The sequence below is a fragment of the Canis aureus genome, chromosome 9 (genome assembly GCF_053574225.1).
Source record: "Canis aureus isolate CA01 chromosome 9, VMU_Caureus_v.1.0, whole genome shotgun sequence".
NCBI classification, from domain to species: Eukaryota; Metazoa; Chordata; class Mammalia; order Carnivora; family Canidae; genus Canis; species Canis aureus.
In genome coordinates this window covers 43,609,568-43,636,245 of record NC_135619.1, presented here as the reverse complement: position 1 = coordinate 43,636,245, position 26,678 = coordinate 43,609,568, and the positions used below count along the sequence as shown (strand labels likewise).

The following is a 26,678-nucleotide window of genomic DNA, read 5'->3' as shown; positions in this document are numbered from 1 at the left end:
TTCTTAATTTTACTGAAATCTAATTTATCATATTTTTCTTTTTACACTATGATCTGACTTTCACTTTAGGTATATGATCTACTTTGAATCATTTTATATGGATAGTATGAGGTAGAAGTCAGAGTTAATTTTCTTTCCATAAGATATCTTACTGCTTCAGTAGTATCCTTTTTTGGAAAGAATTCTTTTTCCACTGAATTGCATTGCCTTTTTATTTTTTGTAAATCAGGTGATCACCACATAGATGGAGGTTTATTCTGATCTATTTGCACTTGATCTATTTGTCAACATTTACACCCACACCACACTGCTGTTATTGCTGTACCTTTATAAGTCTTGAAATCAAATAGTATGCAATTTTCCAACTTGGTTATTCTTCTTCAACATTATCTTCGTTATTCTAGGTTCTTTGATTTTCATAAATTTTAGAATGTCTTTTTCAGTTTCCAGAAGATAATCTTGCTGTGATTTTGATTGGGAATAAATTAGATCAATTTGACAAAGATTTGCATCTTAGTAATACTGACTTCTTCCATTAGTATACATTTAATATTTATCTTTTGATTTAGATCTTTGATCTCTCTAGGCAATATTTAGTGGTTTTTAATGTAGAGGTCTTGTAAACCTTTTATTATATTTTTATTAGGTATGTGATCATTTTGATGCTGTTGTAAATGACATTTTTTTCATTTAATTATCCAATTGTTTTCTTGCAATATATAGAACTATAATTTATTTTTGTATATTCACTTTATATCTAGCAAACTTGTTCAACTCATTCTTTTTTTATATGAATTTGACTATTTTTAAACTTATTTTAATTGCAGCATAGATAACAAACAATGTTATATTAGTTTTAGGTGCACAATATAGTGATTCAGTAATTCCATGTTACTTCCCTCAGCCACCTCCCCTTTGGTAGCCTTCAGTGTGCTCTCCATAGTTAAGAGTATGTATATATATAATGAAATATTATTCAGCCATAAAAAGGAATGAAATCTTGCCAATTTGCTTTTTAATTCTAACAGTTTATGAATTCTTTTGTATTTTTACCATGCTATTATGTCATCTGTGAATTAATGAGTTTTAAACATTCCTTTCTAGTCATTAGACCTTGCATATCTTATTCTTGCCTTAGCCCTGGCTAGGACCTCTAGCACCGTGTTGAAAAGAAATGGTGGTAGTGGACGACCTTATCTTATTCCTGACTTTAGGGGAGAAAGATTTCAATACAACCATTGAATATGGTGTTTTTTGAAGATACTCTTGGTTTTGTAGATTTTTTTTTTAAGATTTCATTTATTTATTTATTTATTTGAGAGAGAGAGAGTGTAGAGTGAGAGAGAGTACATGAGTGGGGGAGGTGGTGAGGGGGAAGAGGGAGAGGGAGAAGCAGGCTCTCTACTGAACAGGGAGCCTAAAGTGAGGCTCCGTCCCAGAACCCTGGGATCATGATCTGAGTCGAAGGCAGACTCTTAACCAACTGAGCCACCCAGACACCTTAGTTTTGTAGATATTTTAAGGAAGTTCCTTTCTATTCCTTGTTTACTGAAACTTTTTTTTTTAAATCAAGAACTTGTTTTGAATTTTATCAAATGATTTTTTGGCATCTATCGAAAAGATCCTGTGATTTTTCTCATTCTGTTAAGGTGATAAATTACATTGATGGATTTTCAAATATTAACCAATTTTCTCACTTTTAAAAAGGATTACTCTATTATGTTGAAAATAGACTGGGGAGAAGCCACAGATGGAAACGGGAGAGCTGTTAAGGGGTTGTTATAGTCATCCAGAAGAGAGAGAATGGTGGTCCAGGCCAGTATGGCAGAAATGGAAGTAGTAAGGAGTGGTCACATTCTAGATATGTTTTGAAATATAAGATTTCCAGACACGTTTTACATGGAGAGTGTGAGGAAAACATTGGAGTCAATAATGAACTCAAGGTTTTGGGGTGGGGTAACTGGAAAAATAGAGTTGCCATTAACTGAGATAGAAAATAATGCACATGAAACAGGTTTAGGGGTGCAGATCAGGGGTTCAGCTTTGGATATGTCAAGTGAAAAGTCAAATGTTCAACTCCAGGGGGCAGCTGGACCTATGGGTCTGTGGTTAAGAAGGAAGATCTGTAATGAAGACATAAGTTTGGGAGTCATCAGGGAATAGATGAGATTTAAAACAATGAGATTGGATCAGATCATCGAAGGACTGAGAAAAGACTGATTCTAACATTAAGAGGTTGGGGAGAAAAGAAGACCCAAGGAAGTTACAAGGAACCACTGAAGATGGAAGAGAAAGAAACCGCGAGTGTTTTTACCTGGAAGCCAGTGAACAGTGAATCCAGGAGAAGGTATGCCAAGTCATGCCAAGTGCTGCTAGTAGATCAAGTTAGATGAGAACTAAAAATCATTAGACTTAGGAATGTGTAGCTAACCAGTAACCTTGATAAGAGCAATTTGGGGAGCAGGAACCTGATTAGAATGTTTAAAAGAATAGAAGGAAAGTACTTGACTAGTATACCTAACACTCCTGGGGAGCTTGATACAAAGGAGAGCAAAGAAATGGGACCAGAGCTACTAGAGAAAGTAGAATTAAAAGAATGTTTGTTTTAAAGGTGAGAGAAACAATAGCATGTTTGTATGCTCATGATAATGACCCAATGGAAGAAAAAAAAATCTGATGATGTAAGAGAAGAAAGAGACTTGCTGGAGCAAAATCTTTGGATAAGTGAAGAGGTTGGAATCCAGTCCCAAGTATTCACATGTGAAGGGATTGGCTTTAGATAGGGAAAAGAAATCAACCGAGAGGAGAAATTAATGCCTTACAAACAGAAAATATTTGTGGTGGGCAAGAGTGTTAAGCATGTATCCCAGGTATCTCTGGCTTAGTCAGCTTGAGAATACAGATATAGTCTCAATAAGATCCAAATCTTCATGGCTCTGAGTCCCTCGTCTTACTGCTGGCATCTCAATCATTTCCAGATTTATTTTCCCAAATAGGTTTAGAAACTCAGAGGTGATTCTTATATTTGTACAGATGTGAGTCCTTTTTATTTATAGCTATCAGAGTTGGATGAACTTAAAAATCACATACTCAAACTCTGACAGTTCTACAGGACTCAAGGCCAAGGATCTTTTATCCCTGCTCTGAAGAAATATTTCTTCTTAGTTATGCAAAAATCCCCAGAGTTAGATTGCTTGCACAACCTCTTTCTTACAAGGCAAGCATGTGATTCGGACAGATGCTCATGTTAGTAGTTGTACATCACCAAGAACCACTAACCCCTTTTGACATCAGGCCCCAGCATTGGGTATAGCTCATCATCTTGCAATTCATCCCTTATGGTGAGTTAGCTCTCAGCACTCCAATTATTGCCTCCATTAAGCTGGATTTTACTAGTTCCCTGCTCCCCACCAAATGGCAAAGAAGTGTCAAGGGGCAGAGAAAGGCCAATATCTCCAGGTACTCACCTATGGGGACACCAGAAACTTACTAATTGCTAACGTCAGTGTCGTGGCAGCAGAGTATAGAGAGGAGGACACACACACACACACCATTGTACTTGGGCATCTTTTTTTTTTTTTTTTTTTGCCAAAAAAGGCTTGGAAAAGCCTTTATTTGTTTATCGAGTAAATTTGATATAAGGGATGTTAACATGTTACTTTGATACATTTCTATATTTTAATAGGATTCCTGTTATAGCAGTATTTATCACATTATATAATTATAGTACCATACTGTTGTCTATATTCGTTATACTGTGCATTAGATCTCTATGGCTTATTTACTGCTCATTGCAAGTGTATACACTTAAACAGCATCAATTTTATTTCCCCCACCCTCATCCCCTGGTAACTACCATTTTACTCTCTGTTTATTCTGAGTTTGACTTTTTTAGATTCCACATAAAACTGATATCATATAATACTTGTCTTTCTCTGACTTTTCTGACATTATCTCATAATGTGCTCAAGTTCTGTCCATGTTGTCATACAAATGGCAAGATACCCTTCTTTCTCATGGCTGAAAATATTCCATTGTGTATATATAACACATCCTTTTAATCTATTCACCCTTTTTTTTGGGGGGGGGGGTAGAGTATACTTTATTGATGGTACATGACAAGGTAGGGCTCCCCAGGCCCCTCCCCTTCCTCAGGGCCTGGGATGTAAATTGGAGGTCAGGAGATTCTCAGTGTGTTGGGGGATTAAGTTGGGACAGGGACTCCCCAGCAGCTGAGGGCCTCTCTCTTCCTCTTGTTCTTGCTGGGGCTAGTGGTCCAGGAGGCTCTTACTTCTTGGAGGCCATGTGGACCATGAGGTCCACCACCCAGTTGCTGTAGCCGAATGCATTGTCATACCAGGAAAAGCTTGACAAAGTGGTCATTGAGAGCAATGCCAACCCTGGCATCGAAGGTAGAAGAGTGGGTGTCACTGTTGAAGTTGCAGGAGACAACCTGGTCCTCAGTGTAGCCCAGGATGCCCTTGAGGGGACCCTCTAATGCCTGCTTCACCACCTTCTCAATGTCATCATATTTGGCAACTTTCTCCAGGCAGCAGGTCAGATCCACAACTGACATGTTGGGTCTGGGGGAGGGGGACATGGAAGGTCATGCCAGTGAGCTTCCCATTCAGCTCAGAGATGACCTTGCCCACAGCCTTGGTGGCGCCAGTGGAAGCAAGGATGATGTTCTGGGCAGCCCCTTGGCCGTCATGCCACAGCTTCCCAGAGGGGCCGTCCACGGTCTTCTGGGTGGCAGTGATGGCATGGATGGTGGTCATGGATGCCGAAGTGGTCATGGATGACTTTGGCCAGAGGAGCCAAGCAGTTGGTGATGCAGGAGGCATTGCTGACAATCTTGAGGGAGTTGTTATACTTCTCATGGTTCACGCCCATCACAAACATGGGGGCATCAGCAGAAGGAGTAGAGATGATGACCCTCTTGGCCCTGCCCTTCAAGGGATCCCCAGCCTTCTCCATGGTGGTGAAGACCCCAGTGGACTCCACAAAATACTCAGCACCAGCATCACCCCATTTGATATTGGTGGGATCTTGCTCCTGGAAGATGGAGATGGACTTCCCATTGATGACAAGTTTCCCATTCTCAGCCTTGACTGTGCCATGGAATTTGCCGTGGGTAGAATCATACTGGAACATGTACACCATGTAATTGAGGTCAATGAAGTGGTCATTGATGGCTACAAGATCCACTTTGCCAGAGTTAAAAGCAGCCCTGGTGACCAGGCGCCCAATACAGCCAAATCCATTCACTCCAACCTTCACCATCATGTCTCGGGGACGCGGCTGGCACTGCACCGGAAGATGTGGCTGTCTATTGAACGGGGAGGAGCAGAGAGCCTCTATTCACCCATTGATGAGCATTTAGGTTGTTTTCATATCTTGGCTATCGTGAATAAGGCTGCAATAAATGAGAGAATGCTTATATCTCTTCAAAATCCTGTTTTCATTTCCTTTGCGTATATACCGAGAAATGGAATCTAGATCATATGCTAGATCTTTGGTGGCACGTTAACTGGTTCAACCACTGTTGAACATTATGAAGTTGACCTCGGACATTTTATATCCCCTTCTTACCACTTTACCAAGCCTCATTATCATCTAAGTTCACCAGCTGTGTTATTTATAACTAAATTCCAGAATTTGAGACTTCACCCCAGGAACTTTTCCCCCTGTATGCAAAACACGGAATATAAATGGATATATTGGGGGAGGAGAAGTGGGATGACCTAACTCATTCAATCCATATGGGATCGGGGCAGCCCTGGTGGCTCAGCGGTTTAGCGCAGCCTTCAGTCCAGGACATGATCCTGGAGACCCAGGATTGAGTCCCACCTCGGGCTCCTTGCATGGAGCCTGCTTCTCCCTCTGCCGGTGTCTCTGCCTCTCTCTCTCTCTGTGTGTTTCTCATGAATAAATAAATAAAATCTTTAAAAAATATATTTAATAAAAAAAATCCATATGGGATCAGAACAAGGAATGTTTGCTAAAGTGCATACTGGCATGAGGCTAAGATCTTTTGACAAGGACATATAGACCATTTAAGTCTTGTTCTTTCTAGGACACTGACAATATTTGCCTTTATGGCTTTTTTCTAACTGTCATGGCTAACCAGCCCACATTTGTATAGGCTTAGTTTTCCTTTACTGATGTCAATTAAATCATAGGTGCAACGGCAAAGTTTCACTGGCCAAGTTGCCAGGATTTTAGATAAGTTTCAACTTCATGAATTCTAGAACTTTCATATTAATAACCCAAAGGGAAGTGTGTTTTTGGACAGAAATTGATGAGGCTTGTAAAAATCACCAGGAGAGAAAACTCAGTGTTCCTTGATACCCCTTGTTTGTCTCCTGGATGATTCATGAATCTATCAGTAGAATCCAGTTGATTTGCTTTAAAGTTATCAATCTGCCTTTCTCTGGTCCCCAAGCATATTCATGTATTATAATGGAAATTACACTGTTGAAAAATCATAACACGATTGTTACTTGTCAAGATGACCATGAGCATGATTCCTATGGATCTGGCCTTTTCTTCCATGCCTCTGTGGCGGCTCTACTGATTTGTTCTCAACTGATTTGTTTGATTCCTGGAGAGCTGGCTTCAGAGAGATGATCTATTCCTTGTGCCCTGTCAGGCTGTGGGGACAGCTGGGCTCCAAGAAGCTCCAAAGAAATGTCCATTGCTATTGCTTCTTTTAGCTGGGAGTCCCCACCTTTGTATTCTGTATCCAGAGTCTACTGGCTCAGCCTAGATGCCATCTCTTTACCAGAGGGATTGTAGGTCACAGTGATAGCCATTTACCTAGCATTTTCAAAATGAAGCATTTACACAGGAGAGCAGAATGTCTTCCTCTGACATCCACATCCGTGGATAGATGTCTGAGTAATGCATACAATGTCCTACTATCTATGGTGTCATTTCCAAATATACCTCCATTTGCATGGTGTGGTAGCAAAAGCTTTGGATTAAGACCGATGTGGTTGGTTTAAATCCCAGTTTTGCCACTTACCCTGTGACATTGGGAAAACGACTTTTCCTTTTTATGATATTCAATGTTCTCATCAGTAAGAAACAGGATAATAATACTTTCCTCGCAGTCCTGAACGAACTTGAGCAGAATCTGGAACATGATACAGACTCAATAAATATTCATTTTCTGTCCTATGAAAGATTTTTAAGCTCGAAGTTAGAGTCTCCATGAAATTCCAATGCCAGATAACCACACAGAGCGGTGTAACTAGATAGGACCTTGTAACTCGATATTTATTTGTTTAGTGTTGTGAACACAAAGGGCTGATTTGTCCAGACCTGGGTACGGGTGATGATAGAGCAAAGAACATACCTGCTGACCAAAGCACCTTGAGGTAGAAGCTGCCCCTAACCCATCTTATAGGTCTCTAAAAGGCACAGATTGGTGCCTACATTGAGAAAGTCCTAGGTGACTATGAATTAACTTCAGAATCATCTGGGTTTGAAATCTTAGATTCTAACTGACAATGTTTCAATTTGAATTTACTTATCCACCCAGAGGCACAATGGCAGTGGAGCAATAGTCCTCTGGGTGTTTCAAATGATATATATTTTTTAATATGGGAACGATGGTTTATGGTTAAAATGGGTTCACAAACAAAATCTGGTGAATCCCTAGCCCTACCACAACCCCGAAAGGCTGCTCACAGTAATTTGATTCTATAATCAAGGAAAGGTATTCTGGAAGAGATGAAATGATAAGACCAAGGTCTCCTGTTGAGGGTAGTGAAATGGAGACTTTTTGTCATAGCAAACTCCCACTGGGTATTGTTACTGAAATCCTGCTAGACCAGCGGTTCTCAACTGGGGTGATTTTGTCCCCCAGGTGACATTTGCCACTGTCCAGTGATATTTATAGTTGTCACACAGCAATGTGAAGTGCTCCTGGCATCTAGTGGGTCGAGGTCTGGGATGCCTCTAAACATCCTACAACTCAGGACAGCCACCACAGCAAAGAATTATCCTGCCAAAATGTCAACAGTGCCAAACTTTAGAAACCACAATAGACCCAAATATAACTTTGCCAAAGATGAGTGAGAAATGTGCCCCAAGTTTTCTGAGTTCCCTTGAAGGGAGTTGAGTTGTATTCTAAGCATGTTCTATGTTGCTGAAAAAAATGTAACGTTCCTCTTGGCAGAAATGTCATTTGCTTCTATGGCCTTGGAAAACTCCTCACTTTTATGTTTTGTCTTCTTTTTTGTTCATAAACTCTTATTCTTGTCCCCCTCTTTTGTGGAGACAAAAACTCTTGTGGGCTCTTCATTTTTTTTTTTTAATCTCTCCAAAACACTGGATACATGACTCCCTAGGGACTCAGTACTTATTAATGATAATCATAAAAGGGAGAATTTATTGAGCACATAGTATGTGTCAGGCAATTTCCTAAGCATTTTATATTTATCATGTTGTTCTAATTCCTCAATGACCCTATGAAATGTGTACTGTGACCCCCTCTATTTTTTTAAATAAATTTATTTTTTATTGGTGTTCAATTTGCCAACATATAGCATAGCACCCAGTGCTCATCCCATCAAGTGCCCCCCTCAGTTTCTGTCACCCAGTCTCCCCCCCCCACCTCCCTTTCCACCTCCCCTAGTTCATTTCCCAGAGTTAGGAGTCTCTCATGTTTTGTCTCCCCTTCTGATATTTCCCACTCATTTTTTCTCTTTTACCCTTTATTCCCTTTCACTATTTTTTATATTCCCCAAATGAATGAGACCATATAATGTTTGTCCTTCTCCGATTGACTTACTTCACTCAGCATAATACCCTCCAGTTCCATCCATGTTGAAGCAAATGGTGGGTATTTGTCGTGTCTAATGGCTGAGTAATATTCCATTGTATACATAAACCACATCTTCTTTATCCATTCATCTTTCGATGGACACCAAGGCTCCTTCCACAGTCTGGCTATTGTGGACATTGCTGCTATAAACATCAGGGTGCAGGTGTCCCGGCGTTTCACTGCATCTGTATCTTTGGACCTCCTCTATTTTACAGATTTGGGAACTGGGACAGTTCTAAAATCTAACATGCTTCTACATAGAATTAGTAAGTGGTGGCATTGAGATTTGTAGCTGAGCTCTGGAGTCTGGGTGTGTAACCGTTTAGTGACATGATTTCATATGCTTGGGCAACTTTCAAGGCTGTAGTCAGCTTGAAAATCCTGTAGAGTGGAGAAAGCATCAAGCCCCAGTGAACTCATTTCTGGGGTGCTTTAGGGTTCTCTGCAGGGCAAGAAGGAACCAGGTAGGGATAATGGGTATGGAGCTCCTATGAAAAGAATGAAGTAAGATCAGCGAAGCCAAGAACTATATTGGAAGGAAGAAAGAACTTGGGGAATAAGATGGCAACAAGTAAGCTCTTCCCTGGATATTCTCATTTCTCCATTCTTCTCTAGGGTTAAAAAAAAAAAAAAAAGGCAAAGGAGAAAGCAACAAAACACCACACCAAATGACCAGGCTGTGAGTCTTTCAGCTTGGTCCACTCTTGTCCCTGCAGGGTGTGTCTGCTGCTGCCTTCTAGTCCACTTGAGCTGCACTGGCCATGACATATTTCAGCAGAACTCTCCACAGCGGGTTCTCGTGCAGGTAGTACTTGATTAATGGTTTTTGCCTCTTGCTATTCATTAAAGACTGTTTGCACTGAATGTGCTGTCAGGTTTTGCAGGATTCCCCAGCTTGAAGGATACACTCATGCTGAAGAAAGAACAGATTGGAGAGTTGGGAGGCACTAATTAGAAATGCCTTAGAAAGACGTATTGTGGACACCTGTCTCGCCTATTCATTCACTCATTCACTACTCATTCATACATTTCTTTAGCAAAACATGCATCAAGTCCTGTGTGCCTGAACTTGTGTAGCTCCTTGGAAAACAAAGATAATAAAGGCATTGATGGGAAACATGACCATGCCAAGGAATGGTTGCTACCTAAGAATGTTATTGCTCTAATGAACGCTAGAGAGTGGGAAGATTTTGGAGCACAGGCTACAGGCTTCAAATCTTGGCATTGTCACTACCTATGTGAATTCAGGGAAGCTATGTAGTCCCTGTTTCCTTGTGATAAAATAGGAATAATAATGAATGTCCCTACCTAGAGTTGTAATTATTTAAATTGTAAAAGTGCTTGATGTCTCTTACATTGTAGGTGCTCAATAAAGATTGATTCATTGATTGATTATTCAATGTTTACTGAATGAAAGCTAGTGTCATCATATATTGAATGCAGTGAAAACAGAGATGAAGGAGAACCTAAGACCATTCAGGAGGTCAGAAATGTTTCAGAGAAGGTATCGGGTAGGCCAAGAGTTGAGGAGGGCATGGGAGATTGCCAGAAGACCAGTGAAGTGAGGGCATTCCGGGCAGAACAACATATGTGAGAGCAAAGAGGCATGAGGGAGGGAGCTGGCATATTTGTGGGACCAATTGTGGTTTGCAATGTCATGGTCACAGAGTATGGTGGGGGAGAGGCTGGAGAGGCGACAGGGCAGGGAAGCAGGGACCCATTTATATGCGTGATGGGGTTTGGGATCTGATCTGTAGGGAATTTAAAGTCGTTGAATGATTTTTTTTTTTAAGATTTATTTATTTATTTGACAGAGAGAGAGCACAAATAGAGCAGCAGCAGCAGAGAAAGGGAGAAGTAGGCTCCCAATGAGCAGAAAGCCAGACACAGGGCTTGATCCCAGGACCCTGGGATCATGCCTTGAGCCAAAGGCAGATGCTTAACCAACAGAGCCACCAAGGCGCCCCTCACTGAATGATTCTGGTCAGGGGTGACATGATACTGTTCTCAGATCTCCCTGACAGCAGTGGGCAGATCGATGAGAAGGATAGAAATGGAAGCCAAGAGACCAGCCAGAAGGCTGCCAGGAGCAAGAATCGGGGAGAGTGCTGAGGCATCAGCAAAGACAAGGAGAGGCAACCTCCGGAGGGACTCGGGGAGGCAGGTCAGTAAGCACTTGTGCCTGGTTAGATGTGAGGGCCGAGGGAAGAAGACTCCTGAACGACTCCCAACCACAGGCAGCTGAGGCAGTGCCCACCCTGAGATGGGGAAACTGAAGGAGGACCGGGAGGTGGGTGTTGAGGTGAAGAGGGGCACTGGGGGCTGAGTCCCCTGGAGGTCCAGTTTCCTTAGGAGAGTGTTGAGGAAGGAGAGGCAAAGACCGAGTTCAGGGGATACATTTCAAAAGCAAGAAATTGGCCCCCAATGTCAATGCCACAGCGAAGTAACAGAGGATCCTAGAGCTTCTCATTAGGTTTGCCAGCTGGTGGTGTTTCTAAACTTGGTGAGAGACACTTAGGTGCTGAGACTGGCAGCCAGACTGCAGTGGGTGACAAGGTGCAAACAGGGCAGGAGCGCCTTTTAGAAGTCTGATTGCAAGGAGGAATTACTGGTTTTTGAAAAATATTTTTAAAAGATATCTGTAAATCTAAAGTGCCCAACAGGGAAATCTCTGGAACGGCTTGCTGTGATAAAGAACAGAATACTAACAAGTAGGAAACTCTTGTATAGAGACAATTTTCAAAATGAATCTATGTTAAGTTAGGGCACTTTTATAAAGGAAAGGAATATTTTAGAAGCTGTTTACATGTTTCATAAGCTCTGCTACTGTGCTCTATTACAAGACTTACAATTTCTAGGAACGCGTTTATATATGGGATTCCCTTGGAACATGGTTTATGTCTTTTTGTAGGCTAAACTTCTAATGAATGAATTTGTCAGTAGGTACTGTAGTTTATGGAGTCTGGTAGCAAAATCTCGAAATTTCAAATGAGTAACCCTTGTAGTATCAGATCCTCACACATTTTATATGTTGTTCTGAGAGTCATAGGCTCACATAAATTTGCTTCCCTAAGCTCCTGAGACTAAGGCTCATATTTTGCATGGCACATTCACAGTCCTTTCCAAATCCTAAGTTCTTAGACAAATCCAAAAAGCAATACTTTCTTTAGACCCAGAACATGTTTTAATTTTTCTGACTAGAATAGAATGAAATCACTTTCAAAAAGGGGTGACACAATATCAGAGAGACAAGCAGAGGAATCTCATACTTGAAAGCTATTTAAAATAGCTTGATTCCAACATCAAATTCTAATAACAGCGATGGCAATCATTTCCCACTGAGGTGGCAGTAGGTGGCTCTGAGGAAGTTGTTTTTGAGGTAACATTTGAAGAATGACTGGAATTTTGATGGAGAAATAACCAAGGAACGAGAATAGCACAAGGAAAAGCCCAGAGGTTAAGAGTAAGTAAACAACTAGTTGAAGAACAGTATCTAAACTATAGATCCTTGAAAGAAGTATTTATGAAGAAAATAGTGGAGATAAGACCAGGAAGGGTGAGTAAGTTCAGTTTGTCCAGAACAAGGATTAGGATTTGGGGAGTTGAGGGAGCTTGAAGCACGTAATTACCTGAGTAGGGTGGGAAGTTTCCTTAAAACTCCTTTTGGAAGCATCAGCCAAATTATGAAATCTAAGCTCCCATAACCTAGTGAAACAGAAGCAAAAAAAGCAGAATCCAAAAGGATAGTTAAATCCTGGTTAGCATGGGATGGGAAAAAGATGGGCTAAGGGATCTATAGTCTGTGCTGGGCTCACAGTGCTCCGTGGAGGTGGCTAGATGTGGTCACGCTGGGCTGCGCGAGGCAGGTGTTCGCACTGGACTGGTCGGAGCGGGCGGCAGTGGCAGCTTTCACCCTGAGCCCTGCCTGCCTCTGCTGTAGTTCACGGTGTTGACTAATGTTTCCTCTGCTTGCCCTGAATGGTTCAGACGACATGAGCTTACCTGCTCGAATTTATCACTCTCTGACTTGACTTTGGAAGTCAAGAGATTTCCGGAATCTCATTCTCTGGAAGCAGAGATTTCTCTGTAATGCTGACTGGTAGATTTTTGAGCATTCTCTGGGTCTCTTTTCATTCTTCTGTGTGTATATACAAGTATAGATAAATTTTCTTTTCCGCTTTTAGGGGACCAGGAGAAACTGTTAAGAGGTAAGTGTAAATTGAAGAAAACCAATTTTTTTAAAGATTTTATTTTATTTATTCATGAGAGACAGAGATAGAGAGAGAGAAGCAGGCTCCATGCAGGGAGCCCGACGTGGGGCCCGATCCCGGGTCTCCAGGATCACACCCCAGGTGAAAGTGGTGCTAAACCGCTGAGCCACCGGGGCTGCCCAAGAAAACCAATTTTTGAGGTAGATATCTATCATTTTGTCTGCCAACTTTCCCTTCCACCCTTTTCCTAGTATTCCTTTTCCTTACAGAAATGCCCATTTTTCTATTCTTGGCACTCTGTTCCACTAAGCCATGAGTGTGGGCATGTTACCAGAGCCTGGCCATGGAGCCTGGCCCCATCTGTAGACCACAGTTATTGGACACATATGGACATGTGAGTGAAGCAGGACCACTTGGAGTCCTTCTCTGGAATTTTCTGGATGTGTTGGGATGATGGTTAGAATTTTCTGCAACTAAGATCTTTCTTCACTCAGAGAGAATGAGGCTATCACACTGAAAGAGGTAGAGCTGAGAGGGAGAGAGGTCTGATATCTTCCATTTGTGTTCCTAAACTTAGGTGTGCTAGGCCCCACTCCCCCACTGTCCACTCTCCCCATGGTTTTTTTTTTTTTTTTTCTTGATTTATTTTGAGTTGCATTTTGGTCAATTCAACTGAAAAAAGGAGTCCTGATTGATGTAAAATTTGTTTGTTGGTCATTTGCTTTGTTATTGGCTTTACCTTTGTAACTTGTTTGGTCTCAGATAACCACCAAAGACTTCTGAGGGTAGGACACCCCCACCTCCGTAGTGTTAATTTAAAATTAGCTCAGAAGATATCCTTACTGATGTCCCACCTTTTCATCTTGTAGGTCTGTTAGCTCAATTCTGTCGAGTTACACATTTCTAAAGAAAACTCAAAATACTTGTTAAGAATATGGACAGGAATGGGCTTTTTGGGTTTAGTTTCACAACAAGGATAATGGAGTTTGCAGAGTATTTCTGAGAAACAGATGAAAATTGTGGTGATAACATATATTAAATCCCAAAAAGAAAAGTGGTTCAGAGAAAAAGCATTATTTCTAAGAATATCATTAAGGTGTTTCATTATATATAGTAAATGAGATGCAGTTTCACACCCTGTCAACTTTTATGTAAGAAACGGTGTGTATATATGTGTGTGTGTGTGTGTGTGTAATTTTTTCTGTGGAAAATGGGGTAACTTAAAACCATTGCAAAGCCTTGGATCTTTATATTAGAGAAAGGTTCCACTTGTTTATATCCATATCTCATATCATTTATATATGTGTATATAATATACAAATCAGTATATTCAATTCCTGATCAGAAGTTTTGTTGCTATCCAAATCCATGCTGTTCAGCCTTGAGTCAGGCTGGCAGTGAGCTAAAGCAGATGGAGGAAAGAGCCAGGGAAAGGTCACTGAAATGATATCATCTGAACCAGCCTTTCCACTCAGACTGGTCACGCAGAGTGACTCTGAGGGATGAGGTGTGGCATCAGGAGTAGTCAGGTACCTGGCATGGTACTGAGGGTCTACAGAGGTAGCACTGTGGTTCCGAGTGGTTCCTTTCTCTGGAAGAGGACTCCAGGTAATATCTGGGGGTACTGAGAAGAGAGGGGCAGGTATGGTTTCCTCCTGCAGCTAAGGGAGCTGGGGCTCACATTAGAGCTCTGGTTTCAGCAGAATAACTAGGAACAAGCCTAGAGTGGGGAGCAGGTAAATATGGAGAAGGCTATGGGAAAGGCTACCGCAAGCGAATCCAGCAACAAGAGCAGAGTAGGCATGGAGCACCCTAGAGAGCCTGTGCATTGTGTGACTTAGGAGCAATGGGACCAAATATTCAGGGCTGGTGTAGATGCCAGAGCCAAGCAGACACAGGGAGGGTAAGGATCGGCCCATAGTAAAGGAGGGATTGGGCTCGATGCCCCAGAGGAATCTGGCAGGGGACCCTGAGGCTGCACCTACTTCTCCTCCTCCTTCCCTCCCATCTATGCCTGTCATGGATGCAGACTCATGGTATAGGAAAAGAACTGAACTAGGGCGGGTAAGACTCACCAGAGTCTCCTTGTCTGTGAATCCTGACTCCTCCATGTCAAGGAGCTCCCCTTCAACCACAGGGAAGGGCCAGGTGCAGGCTCCTTGAGTGGGTCCATGGACTCTGAACACCACCTACTCTTCGTTAGCTCATGGTGGGCCTACTTCTGTCTCCCTTTACTTCTGTCATCCTTTCTCAGGACCCACACCTCTCCTTGTGCTATTTCTGAGATGCTTCACTTTTCACCATGATGATTCAGTGATGCTGTGGGATTCTTTTCTATTTACAGGGCTGAAAGGCAGGCCAGTTTTACCAGTAGCTAAACAGTGATTGATGGAGTATGGTTTGAGGGGCACCAGGAAAGCTACCACTGTCCTTGCCTCTGCTTGGAATTCTCTCAGAGTCATTTGTTTACATTAAGTCATCGTGTCTCCCCTGCAAGACAGTGCTCCATTAAATCTATTCGCTGCTGTGCTTACAACAGCACCCAGCACATGATAGGTACTCAATAAATATTGGTTGGATAAATGTTCTTCAAGGGATACTGTGTTAAAGTGTAAATACCTTTGGAGCAGTGCACTGAGCTGTTATCAATCCTCATCACTCTGGCAGGAGTGACTGCTTTTCCTTCGTGTCACTGACCCTGAGCCACCCTTCTCTGTACCCTTGACAGAGCCATACACAGGCAAAGGAGAGTCACAGAGACAGTTGCCCCTACCAGTGCACAGGTATTCCTTCCCCTTTCCACTCCACTCCTGTTTCTGCCTGGCTCACAATCCCTGATTTGGTCTCTTATTTATGACTCTGCTCCTGCCTCTAAAAGCTGGCCTGATCTCTTAAGCTTGGATTTAAGTTCTCCCTGAAGTAGGTGGCTCAGCCCATCCCCATCTATGCCCTGGCTCTTCAGACTGACTCCTTCAGGAGGATGCTTTACCCTGGAGGGGTCCTCAACTCTGTCCCATGTGGTCCTTTCTGCAGCCAAGATGCTCTGAGATATGGCTGTGTGATCTGGAGGAGGGGGGAGGTTGAGGTGGTGAGAGGTCTGGATTGTAACTGTTCTCTGGATGGTTTTCCCTCCCTACTCCTATTCCCCCACTGGCCTCTCCTTCCCACTTCAAATTGCCTCTTTGATCCAGAAACTTTCCTAGGGTCCAACTGGCCTGGGAATATGAAGCTTTTCTTCTCTTCTCTTCTCTTCTCTTCTCTTCTCTTCTCTTCTCTTCTCTTCTCTTCTCTTCTTTCTCTTCTCTTCTCTTCTCTTCTCTTCTCTTCTCTTCTCTTCTTTCTCTTCTCTTCTCTTCTCTTCTCTTCTCTTCTCTTCTCTTCTCTTCTCTTCTCTTCTCTTCTCTTCTCTTCTCTTCTCCTCTCCTCTCCTCTCCTCTCCTCTCCTCTCCTCTCCTCTCCTCTGACCTTTCTCTTTTGAGATTTCTTGCAGGCTCTGTTTACTTGCATATTCCTCTTTGTGGCTCTCTATACCTCCTCCTCCACCTCTCCAGAGTATGTGTCTCTGCCTGCGTTTCCTCAGAGAAGGGCTGAACCGAGACCTTGAGTGTGGGCAGCCAGGTTGGGGAAATGATGCCTGGGGCACAGGGGTGGAGACTGGAAAGCAACAGAAAAGGTGGGAAGGCCACTCAAGGGGGTATCCTTTTTTAAAATTTTTTCTTTATTTAAATTCAATTTGCTAACATATAACACCCAATGCTCATCCCATCAAGTGTCCTCCTTAGTGCCTGTCACCCAGTTACCCCATTCCCCTACCCACCCCCCCTTCCACAACCCTTTGTTTCCCAGAGTTAGGAGTCTCTCATGGTTTGTCTCCCTCTCTAATTTTTCTGCACTCAGTTTCTCAAGGGGGTGTTCTTGACCGAGTCACTCCTGCAGGCTTCCAGGGCTCAGCCCCCCTGTGCCCAGCATTGTCTAAGCAACAGAAGGGAGGAACATCCAGCAAGTGCTTCAGAATTACCCTGTGAGTCATTAAGTTCCTTGCAGATCTTGGCTGGGGTCCATGCTGTTGTGTCCAAGAAGCCTGGAGGCACAGCACAAACTGAGGCATGATGCTGTCAGCTTATCCCAGTGCAAAGTGGGTGACCATGGCAATGGCAGGAGGGATATGGGCCAGGAAGCAGGAAGGAGTGAGGCAATGTTCAAGGACTAGCCCTCCCTGGCCCTGCGCAGATCTAGTGATGTCTGTGGTAAGTCCATTTGTCACAAGGACTTCAAGGTGTTGTCAATCACTATCTCTGCAAAAGACTTAGGACAGGAGGACAGGAGGGTTAGTGGAACATACCATGACTTATGATCTCATGACTGGTCCTCGGGCCTTGACCCAGATTCAGCATCCACTTCCCACACCACACCTTCTGTTTCCCTCACCTCAGTGAGCACTGCGGTTGGCCAAGGCTGCTAGCCTGGTGTCATCACCTGGACCTTCCTCTCCAAGGGCTCTGAGCCTTTCCAGGCTGTGGTTGTACAAGTGACCCCTTTATGGTCACTATGGGTACAGGAAGCCCTGAGAAACACCCAGGGGATCTCTTGGGTTCCATATTCCGTCCTGTCTCCCACCAGAGAGCAGCAGCCAGCAACTCCTGGTCATCAAGGCCAGTTATCACCTGACAACACCCTTTCCTTGTCTGTTTGTCCACTGGCATGAGTAGCCTCATATGAACCGATGGCAGTTCATAGCTCCTGGTGGAACTCCAGCTAGGTGCCTGCCCTGGGGCCGGGGCCTCCAATCCAGCAGAGTCTAGGGTCATGAGACAGGAGCACGAATTCCACAGGGGACCGCTGACAGGGATGGTGGGAACAGAACCATGCCCACTTCCACCCAGGTTATACCTTTGCAAAGGTGAGGGCCAAGGCACCAAAGGTGTTCCATGCCCTTGGACCCTCTCTTGCTTTGTGGTCTTGACTCCCTGTTTCTGTCCATCTGTCCTCCTCCCTGTCTGTGTCTATCCCTGTCTTTCTCCATGCGCTCTGCCTCTCTCCATCCCCTGGCAGTCTGATCCCCCTGCTGGGGGACAAAGGCTGTGACTGCTGTGCTATTCCTATATATATGGTCTCCCAGGTCGGCCTCACCTGGGCTGCTCCTTCCTCAGAGTGCCGGGGGACTCTCGAGAGTCAGAGGCAGAGGGGAGCTTATGCATAGGGGCTGCCCATGAAGGTGGTGTTCAGGAAGGAAAATTCTAGAACAAAAAAGCTCCACTCAGAAATTTGCCAGTGATTAGCTGTGTTTGAATTTATCAGGAAAAGCATTCCATCCCAGGCCAGGCAGACATCACTTTGTCCTTCCTGCCCCCGACCATGGGGAAGTAATGGGAACAGATGCTGAGGGAATTGATGAGAGCAGATGGGAGATGCTCCCCCTTCTCTTCCAGGACCATTCTTTCTCTACCCAGTCAAGGACTGCTTCCTTCCTGCAGCAGAAGCTCCACGGATCACCTGGACAGCCTCCTCCCTGCACGCATGTTCCCAGCAGAGCCTGCAGAGGAGGCCCGGGGCTCCCGCAGCCCCTCCTCCCGGTTCTGTCCCACTGCAGCCTCCCTCAGCCAACAATTCGTGTGTATGTTCACTTCTGTACCATTGTTATGCTGGCTTCTCTACTAGGACAACCTTCTCAACCCTTTTCCATTCTCCTTACACTCCTGCTCATTTTTTTAAAGGCCAAGCCAAGCATCATTTTCTTTGTGAAGGGCCTGGTGGAATTATGCTCAGGTATTATGCTCACAACATTTATACACAACAGTTCGTTTAATTCTCATCTCAGCCTTTGAGGTCGAGTCTATTACTATACCTATTTTACAGATGAGAAAACTAAGTCACAGGGAAATTCAATCACTTGTCTAAGGTACCACACTGAGTAGTATCACTTGTAGGCCTATGCCTTCTCTGCATACTGGCAATGTGTTGCTTGGTGTGTCGTATAGGAGGCCACCGATATGCTACCAAATGAATGATTTGGATGCTGATACTTTCTCAAAAAAGTTTATTTGATCTAATTTAAACAAAACACAAATGTGGTTGACACTTCATGATATTGAGGAGTTCTCTTGCCTGTGAGCTCCCTACACTGTCCAATCCTCTCTCTGCCTCTTCTCTTTCTGATCATTTTCTAGTCGTTTTTTTTTTTTTTTTTCCTCTCTCTTCTGGTTGGAGAACATCAGACAAAATTGCCAAGAGGAAGAGTTTTGCCTGGGGAGAGGGCTGAGGTCTTTACTAAGTTAGATGTTTGGTGAGTCCGTTGACTTCATGTTCTTCATTAGGGTTGGATAAATGAGAATTGGCTTCAGGCAGGGGTGGAAAGGGAAGCTACCACAGTACCTGGTGAGAAATTGAATTCAGAGAGAGGGAATGAAGTGGAATATGTTCCTTTCAGTCCCATTGATCTTTCTTTCCATCAAAGCATCTCCTGCAGGCTTCAGTTAAGGATATAGAATTATAGGAATTAGATATGTTACCCTATCCACAATGATGGCAGGATCATTTGTCAATGAAAAAAAAAATTCAATTGTAGAGTTTCTGGAACACTCTTTATGCCTGACTTGTTTCTGAGATCTTTTTAATTGGATTTGAGTCTTTTATTTTGTTTCTTTGGACAAAGTCATTAACCCCTGTTTCACTGGGATGAAAGAAGAAATGAAAGGTAGTTTTGACTGTCAAGGAACCCTGAGTATAATGTAAGAGTCAGAATCCATGCCTGCCTTGTGTGGTGTGAGTGCCACACCTGCTCACCCCCTGCTGGGGGAAGGGAGGGATGTGGTCCACTATGACCCTCATTCTCTCTGCAGGTATTTTAGGAAATGCAGCATCAAAATCAAGGCTAAGCCACAGGAGTTGGGAACATACTGATTTGGTGACAAAGGCACAGAGTAGAAGAAAAAGGTCTGCTTTCTAGTTCTGACTCTATTACTGAACTAAGGATTCAGAGAAGATAGTGCATTAGTGTGGAAAATGTTTCCTTGCCTTTAAAGGGGAAGGGAGTGAATTAAAAGTGTCCAAGTCTCAGGACTGTGTTGTAGGGTAGAATGTCAGGTCTGCGATCCAGTGCATGCACACACTTTTTCTTACTCCTCCTTCCAACTTGAATGACTTTTTTAGTCCTTAATCTATTCTTTTTTCATCCTTGTACTCTAAATTGTGTCCTCAGAATATGGGATAAAGGCAATAATGATCAAGATAATGATACTATTAATCTATTAAGAATCTAATTCATTTAACTTAAAGAGTATGAACTACTTTTTATCAAGCACTTAATATGTAGTAGACATTCAAAAATATGATTTCATTTAATGCTCAAAGTCATCTTAGTAAATAGATACAATTATCCCTATTTCAGAGATGGGGAAGCTGTGGTCCAGAGGAGAGACTGATTTGTGCAAGGTAACAGCACAAGTAAAGGCCGAGTCAGTATGGGCTCCAAGAATTTTTGTAACCCAGAGTCTATGCTCTTAACCACTGTTGTACACTTAACAGGAGGGAAAAAGTGGTTACCAATGATCCACAGATGCAGAATCCAATGGACTTTTTCTTTGTAATCCTCTCAGGCCTCTCAGGTAGTGCTCATGGTTGATCATCATTATCAATCTTAAAATCCTATTCATGGTCTCCTTGGACATATGTCTTCATCTTCTGTGATCATTAGTTCTATGGCGTCAACCTGGCTGGGCCTCAGTGCCCAGATATTTGGTCGGACGTTATTCTGGATATTTCTATAAGAGTATTTTGTGAATTATATTAACATTTAAACCAGTGGACTTTGAGTAAAGCACCCCCTTTTACCCAGTTTGGGTGGGTCTTACCCAATCAGTTGAAGGCCCTAATAGAACAAAGACTGAGGGCCTGGGAGCAAAAAGGAATTATGTCAGCAGATGGGTTTTGAACCTAAAGTGCAGTATCGCTCTTCCCCAGGACCCTAAACTGCCAGCTTACTTTGCAGATTTTGGATTTGCTAACCTCCGTAATCATGTGAGCCAATACATGTCCTATTGGTTCGGTTTCTCTGGAAAACCCTAACTTGCACTTTTTCCTTCTTGAACTTTTCCTTCTAATCTACTTTTAGTCCGCATTCCCCCTTTGCCCTCACAAGAGAGGCTTCTTCAGTATTAGATGGCAGTTTCTTGTTCTTTTCTCTTTATGTCCTTTCTCTCAGGGAAGATGCCTACTCTCACAACTTCACGATGGGTCTGTGTTACTCTGAAATCTGAGTTCCTAAGCCTGACTGCTTTCTTTACCCCAAGTTTGGGGCTGCCTGGGTCTTCACAGGAAGACGTCACCAAACAGCAGCTAATCATTCAGCTCCCACATCACTGAGCTCTCCTCCTAGTTACAGATTCTTTTAACCCCCCAGACTTCAACCTAGAGTTTCTGAACTGCTCCTTTTCCCCTGCTCTATATATTCAGCTGGCCAGCCAGTGGTTCAATTTGCTCTTCTTTGGGACCATCTTCCACCTTGCTATGGTCTGAATGTTTGCATCCCAAAAATTCATATGTTGAAATCCTAACCCTCAAAGGTAATGGTATTAGCAGATGAGGCCTTTGGGAGGTACTTAGGTCATGAGTATTGGGTCCTCATGGCTGAAGTCAATGCTCTTATAAAACAGATCCCTCAGAGCTTCCAAGCCCCTGTGCCATGCTTACATGTGAGAGGTCTGTGACCTGGAAGAGGGCTCTCATTAGAACCCGACCCTGCTGACATCCTGACCCTGGACTTCCAGCCTCCAGAACTGTGAACAAGAAATATTTGTTGTTTATAAGCTACCCAGTCTGTGATATTTCGTTTCAGTGCACTGAGGCTCATCTATCCTTTCCTTTGCATGTTTATGGCTGGCACCACTTGGCCCAGCCCTGTTTGTCTCCCTCCTGGACCAACTCCCTTCTTCAGATTTATCTCCTCCAGTCCACCTCACACAGAAATGGAAGATTAGCTTTCCTGGAGTGCCATTTCCTTTATCACTCTTATCCTAATTTGGCAGGATAGGGAAGCTAGTCCTGTCTCAGGCCAGTGCTAAAACTAGATCTCACGTTAATCCTTTCTTTGAGAATAAGGCCCAACTCTGCTTCTTGCCACATGCTCCCACACCCCTAGAAACCAAGGCCACAAAGAATCTCATGCTCAGTCAGAAGCTCCTTTATGACCAACTGTCTCTTTAAGATCTTCAAACATCCAGCAACACTGAGGAAGCTTAGATGGGATTGAGGGTGGCCTTCTAGGGAGGGAGGCACCAGGATCCAGGACTAAAACCCCATGTGATTCCTCCTGCACGGCAGACTGGCTCCCGCCATCAGTCTTTAATTTTTTTTTTTTTTTTATGATAGTCACAGAGAGAGAGAGAGAGAGGCAGAAACATAGGCAGAGGGAGAAGCAGGGTCCATGCACTGGGAGCCCGACGTGGGATTCGATCCCGGGTCTCCAGGATCGCGCCCTGGGCCAAAGGCAGGCGCCAAACCGCTGCGCCACCCAGGGATCCCCCGCCATCAGTCTTTACGAGGTCACATGAAGCTTGTTTCTCTGGAGGCTGTAGTCAGATGGAGATATCAGAAAGGAGGCCGAACTGGAGAAGCAGGTCCAGAGAAAGGAAAAAAATTCTGAATGTTACTATTGACTCCAAAGCTTCATGGGGCTCATAAGGACCAATAAGCACCAGGGCAGTGGTTTATCAAAATAACTTACCTACAAAGTATCCATATTGGAAGGCAAGCTATTGTTCTGGTGTGGCGGGTAATGTGATATTTTTTATTGTCTGTTAGGGGTGACCCAAGAGCTCTGACAGCACTTTGAGAAGAAGACTTTTTACCAAATGGGGCCAAAGTTATGTAATAATAATAATGATAATAATAATAGCAACTATTATTTATGGAATACTTGGTGAAGCCACATACTGTACCACTTAGTGTTCTACATATATTGACTCATTTACTCCTCACGATAAAATCATGAATTATAGGGATGCTGGGTGGTTCAGTGGTTGACCGTCTGCCTTCCACTCAGGGCATGATCCCAGGGCCCTGGGATCGAGTCCCACATCAGGCTCCCTGCATGGAGCCTGCTTCTCCCTCTGCCTGTGTCTCTGACTCTCTCCCTGTGTCTCTCATGAATAAATAAATAAATCATTTTTAAAAATCAGGAATTATAAACCATTATTACTTTCCTCTTACAGATGTGGAAACTGAGGCATAGAGAGGTTTGTCTGAGGGGACAGCTCATAAGTAGCAGAGTCAAGATTTGAACAGGTAGTCTGGCTCCATAGCTTATAGGCATAGGGAAGGAAGGAGACCTGACTGGCTCCTATATTTGCTAGGTGAGAATACACTCTCATTAATGCCTCATTCGATGCCGGCCTATTGGAAGGGTTTTATTGTAACTAAGGAAGCCATAATTTCTCTGCAATGGGAACTGAGGCCTGAGACCCCTGAGAAGTGACTGAGGACTTCCTAAGATACCAAAGGGCTCTCAAACTTGGATAAAATTAGGTCAAGGCAAAAATTTAATATATTCCTGATGGCTGGTGGGTTGTCTGGAGGTGCGAGCCCCCAAGGCTGCTCCTGGTCAGGTCACAGGGCAAGAAGGAGAGTAGTAAGAATAGTTGAAGATGGGTAGGAGTTTTCAAAACCTGCTTGCTGGAATCAGGAAGGATTTCTTTTCAATGATGCCAATTGCTTGAGGGCAGATAGAAAGAGCAGAGGCTTCATGAATGGTGAGTCTAAATTCTCTCGGTGCGCAGATAAATTTAATGGATGTTCTGTGTCACATTGATGAAGAGAAGACCCTGGAGCTGTCCAAAGAGGGTGACACACTGTTGACAAATCTTATGCACTTCCCATGGCACTGGGGAGCTACAGGGGCTGTGAAAGGCTTTCCATCCAGATGGGACTGATGTGTCCAGAGCCTTCTGCATTATAACCCTTGCTTCCCTGAGCCTTAAGAAGGACATTCAAAAAGTCTAACAATTAGAATGATAACAGAAACCATGTTCAACAATGAGTTCCCACAGTGGGACCCCAAGTTTCTCTCTTCCCTGGCACAGTTCCTGGTGGCTTCTGTGTTCTATTTGGCACCATTCAGTTCCTCCTAGAGCCACCAGCACATAGCTGGGCTCTTGATGGGTGTGGAGTCACATCCCAGCCTCTAGGGAAGGCAAAGTCTACACTTCTAGCCCTCCCCTGCGTGTAACTGGTTTGAGGACCACCAATTTGGCATAAAGAGTAGGTAAGATTTGGGGAAGGAGAAGGAGAGAAGTTAAAAATTCTGTTTTTTAGGGGATTATCCTTTTGCAATTTTTTTCTGTAATGACGTCTTTGGGCTCCCTTCTTCCTGCTGCATTCTTCCTCTTCTTCATTGGAGTAATTTAAGACAATGTTCTTATGACTTTCTTTCCAGAAGCTGTGGGCCTGGGGCAGCCTCTTGCTTGGAAGGCAGGCCCTCTGCTCATGTACTGCAAGCGGGGATGACAGTGGGGCAGAAGGCAAGAAGAAAACACAAACAGGTTGGGACCAGCTGCCTGAGGCCTGACAGAGAAATGCCCTCTTTTCCTGTGTGTGTTTTGTGCTTCTCACTGGCAGAGCAGCCAGCATTTGAGACTTCAATCAGGACATAAGTCTTGGGGAAGAAGCCAGCAAGTCACCTGACCTGCCACCAGTCCAGCTCACCAGCTGAGGACCAGGTTAGGCCAAGTGCCCAGGGCTGCCACATATGCTGGACATTTTGTGCAAAGAACAAGTCGTTATTGGATGGCATTCCTGTTGGACATCTTTGGGTGGAAATGAACGAGGCTGATCACTTCCAGGAGAGAAACAATGAGCACCTAGTGTCCTTGGATCTTTATCTGCTGTATCCTCTTATATCTCTTGTAGGACAGCCTTATCCTCTTTCATTCAGCCTTCCCAGGACAAGTGGCAGGGGGGTCTCAAATCTCTGCTTTGACGTTTGATGCCGTTCAAGGAGCAATCTCATTCAAAGAAAGGGCTGAGAAATGAGTTTGAGTATTTTCTGGTTATAATTTAACATTATCTTGAGTAGAAAATGGCAGGATTTTGTTGAAAAACCCCTTTTTGACTGATGTGTGTTCTCTTCTAGTTTTGAACATTTCAGTCACTGTCTTATAAAAATAATTTTATTGATTTGAGGCTTGGCAAAGAGAAATGATCTACTTTTCAAAAATGGCCTTATAAAGAGTGTATGACTTCCCCCCTTCCCCAAAGTTCTTTGTGTCTTCTTTTATGTTTAAAATCTCCTGGATGATATGCCTTGGTCTTTTCTACTATTGTGCTGAGTGCTTGGTGGGGCCTTTAATCTGAGAAATAGTATCCCATAGGAAAAATGCCTCAAACGTTTTTTTCTATTACACTTCTTTGATACCTTTGCCCCCTTCCATTTACTCTGTTTTGTCTTTCTGGAGTGTGTAGTTTTTGGATGTTGAATTCCCTGGACTAAACGTCTAACTTTTCCAAAAATATTTTTTCCCATGACTTTTCTCTCTTGATTCCTTAATTAATTAAAAAAATTTAAAGCACATCCAAGTTTATATAAAAGTTGCCACTGGGGGTATCTGGGTGGTGTAGTCAGTTAAGTGCCTGAAATTGGCTCAGGTCATGATCTTGGGGTCCTGGGACCGGGCCCCAAGTCGAGTCCCCAGCTCAGCAGGGAGCCTGCTTCTCCCTCTTCCTCTGCCCCTCCTTCCACTTGTGCCCGTGCTTTCTCTCTCTCTTTCTTTCTCTCTCTCTCTCTCTCAAATAAATAAATAAAATCTTTTTAAAACAAGTTGTGGATATAGCAGAAAGGACTTTTTTTTTTCCTAAACCGTTTGAAAGCAAACTGTGGATGTGATAATTCCATGATATACAAATGCTTTAGTGGGTATTTCCTACAAACAAGGACAGTCTCCCACATAATCACAATATAACCATCAAACTCAGAAAACCTAACATTGCTCTATTATTACTATCTAATTTTCAAACCCCAGTCAAGTTTTTCCAGTTTCCTTAAGAAAACCCTTTATAGCAAAAAGATCCAGCTAGGATTCACTTATTTTTTTCTCTTTAGTCTCTCTTAATCTAGAACAATTTCTCAGTCTTTCCTTTGTGACCTTGATACTTTTGAAGAGTACAGGTCAGTTATTTTGCAGACTTGGGTCTGTCTGATGTTTCTTCTTGATTAGAGTCAGGTAGGTCATGCATCTTTGATAGGAATATCGCAAAAGGGGTACTGTGTGCTTCTTATTGTACCCAGTACATGATTTTGACTTGTCCTATTACTGGCGATGTTCTCTTTGATCATTTGATTAAGGAGGTATCTTCTAGACTTCTCTGTAAAGCTTACTTTTTGCCTTTATAATTAATAAATATTTTATGGGAAGGAATATTGAACCCATGTAAATATTCTGTAAACCATGTAAACAATATAAGTAGAAACTATAAAGAAAAATAGCTATTAGGAAGAAATGCTTGGCAGCTTGCTCAAGGTACTAATCTATTTTTGCATATTTGTTCTATGTGAAGGTATATGAAAAAACATTTACAACTTCATGAAATTGAGAAGACTGGGGAGTTGTATTGCATTTCTCCATTCTTCCTCTTGGAAGCAGACT

General features: G+C 43.1%; 1 protein-coding gene, 1 long non-coding RNA gene and 1 pseudogene across 13 annotated transcripts in view; 1 reads left to right on the top strand and 2 right to left on the bottom strand.

Moving 5' to 3' along the window:
• Positions 1 to 26,678, top strand: part of LOC144320748 (uncharacterized) — a 315,500-nt gene that overhangs the window by 272,845 nt on the left and 15,977 nt on the right. For 8 of the 12 annotated variants that reach the window (XR_013386376.1, XR_013386372.1, XR_013386369.1 and 5 more), the window contains one exon: positions 24,473 to 25,068. The exons of 1 other annotated variant lie outside the window; for it this stretch is intronic. Coding sequence is in view for 2 of the 11 variants with exons in the window: in XM_077909659.1 (XP_077765785.1) it covers positions 9,550 to 9,638; positions 24,473 to 24,604 (221 nt within the window). In the remaining 9 variants the exon portion in view is untranslated. Of the gene's footprint in view, positions 1 to 9,549; positions 9,639 to 24,472; positions 25,069 to 26,678 lie in introns of those variants that run through there. 3 more of the 12 variants (XM_077909659.1, XM_077909658.1, XR_013386379.1) reach the window with 2 other exon arrangements.
• On the bottom strand, positions 3,714 to 5,411 carry LOC144320126 (glyceraldehyde-3-phosphate dehydrogenase pseudogene; annotated as a pseudogene).
• LOC144320750 (uncharacterized) lies at positions 16,321 to 17,574 on the bottom strand. Its single transcript, XR_013386383.1, has 2 exons — positions 17,387 to 17,574; positions 16,321 to 16,698 (listed from the first exon to the last, which is right to left on the bottom strand). It is a non-coding gene; the product is annotated as an uncharacterized LOC144320750 (long non-coding RNA).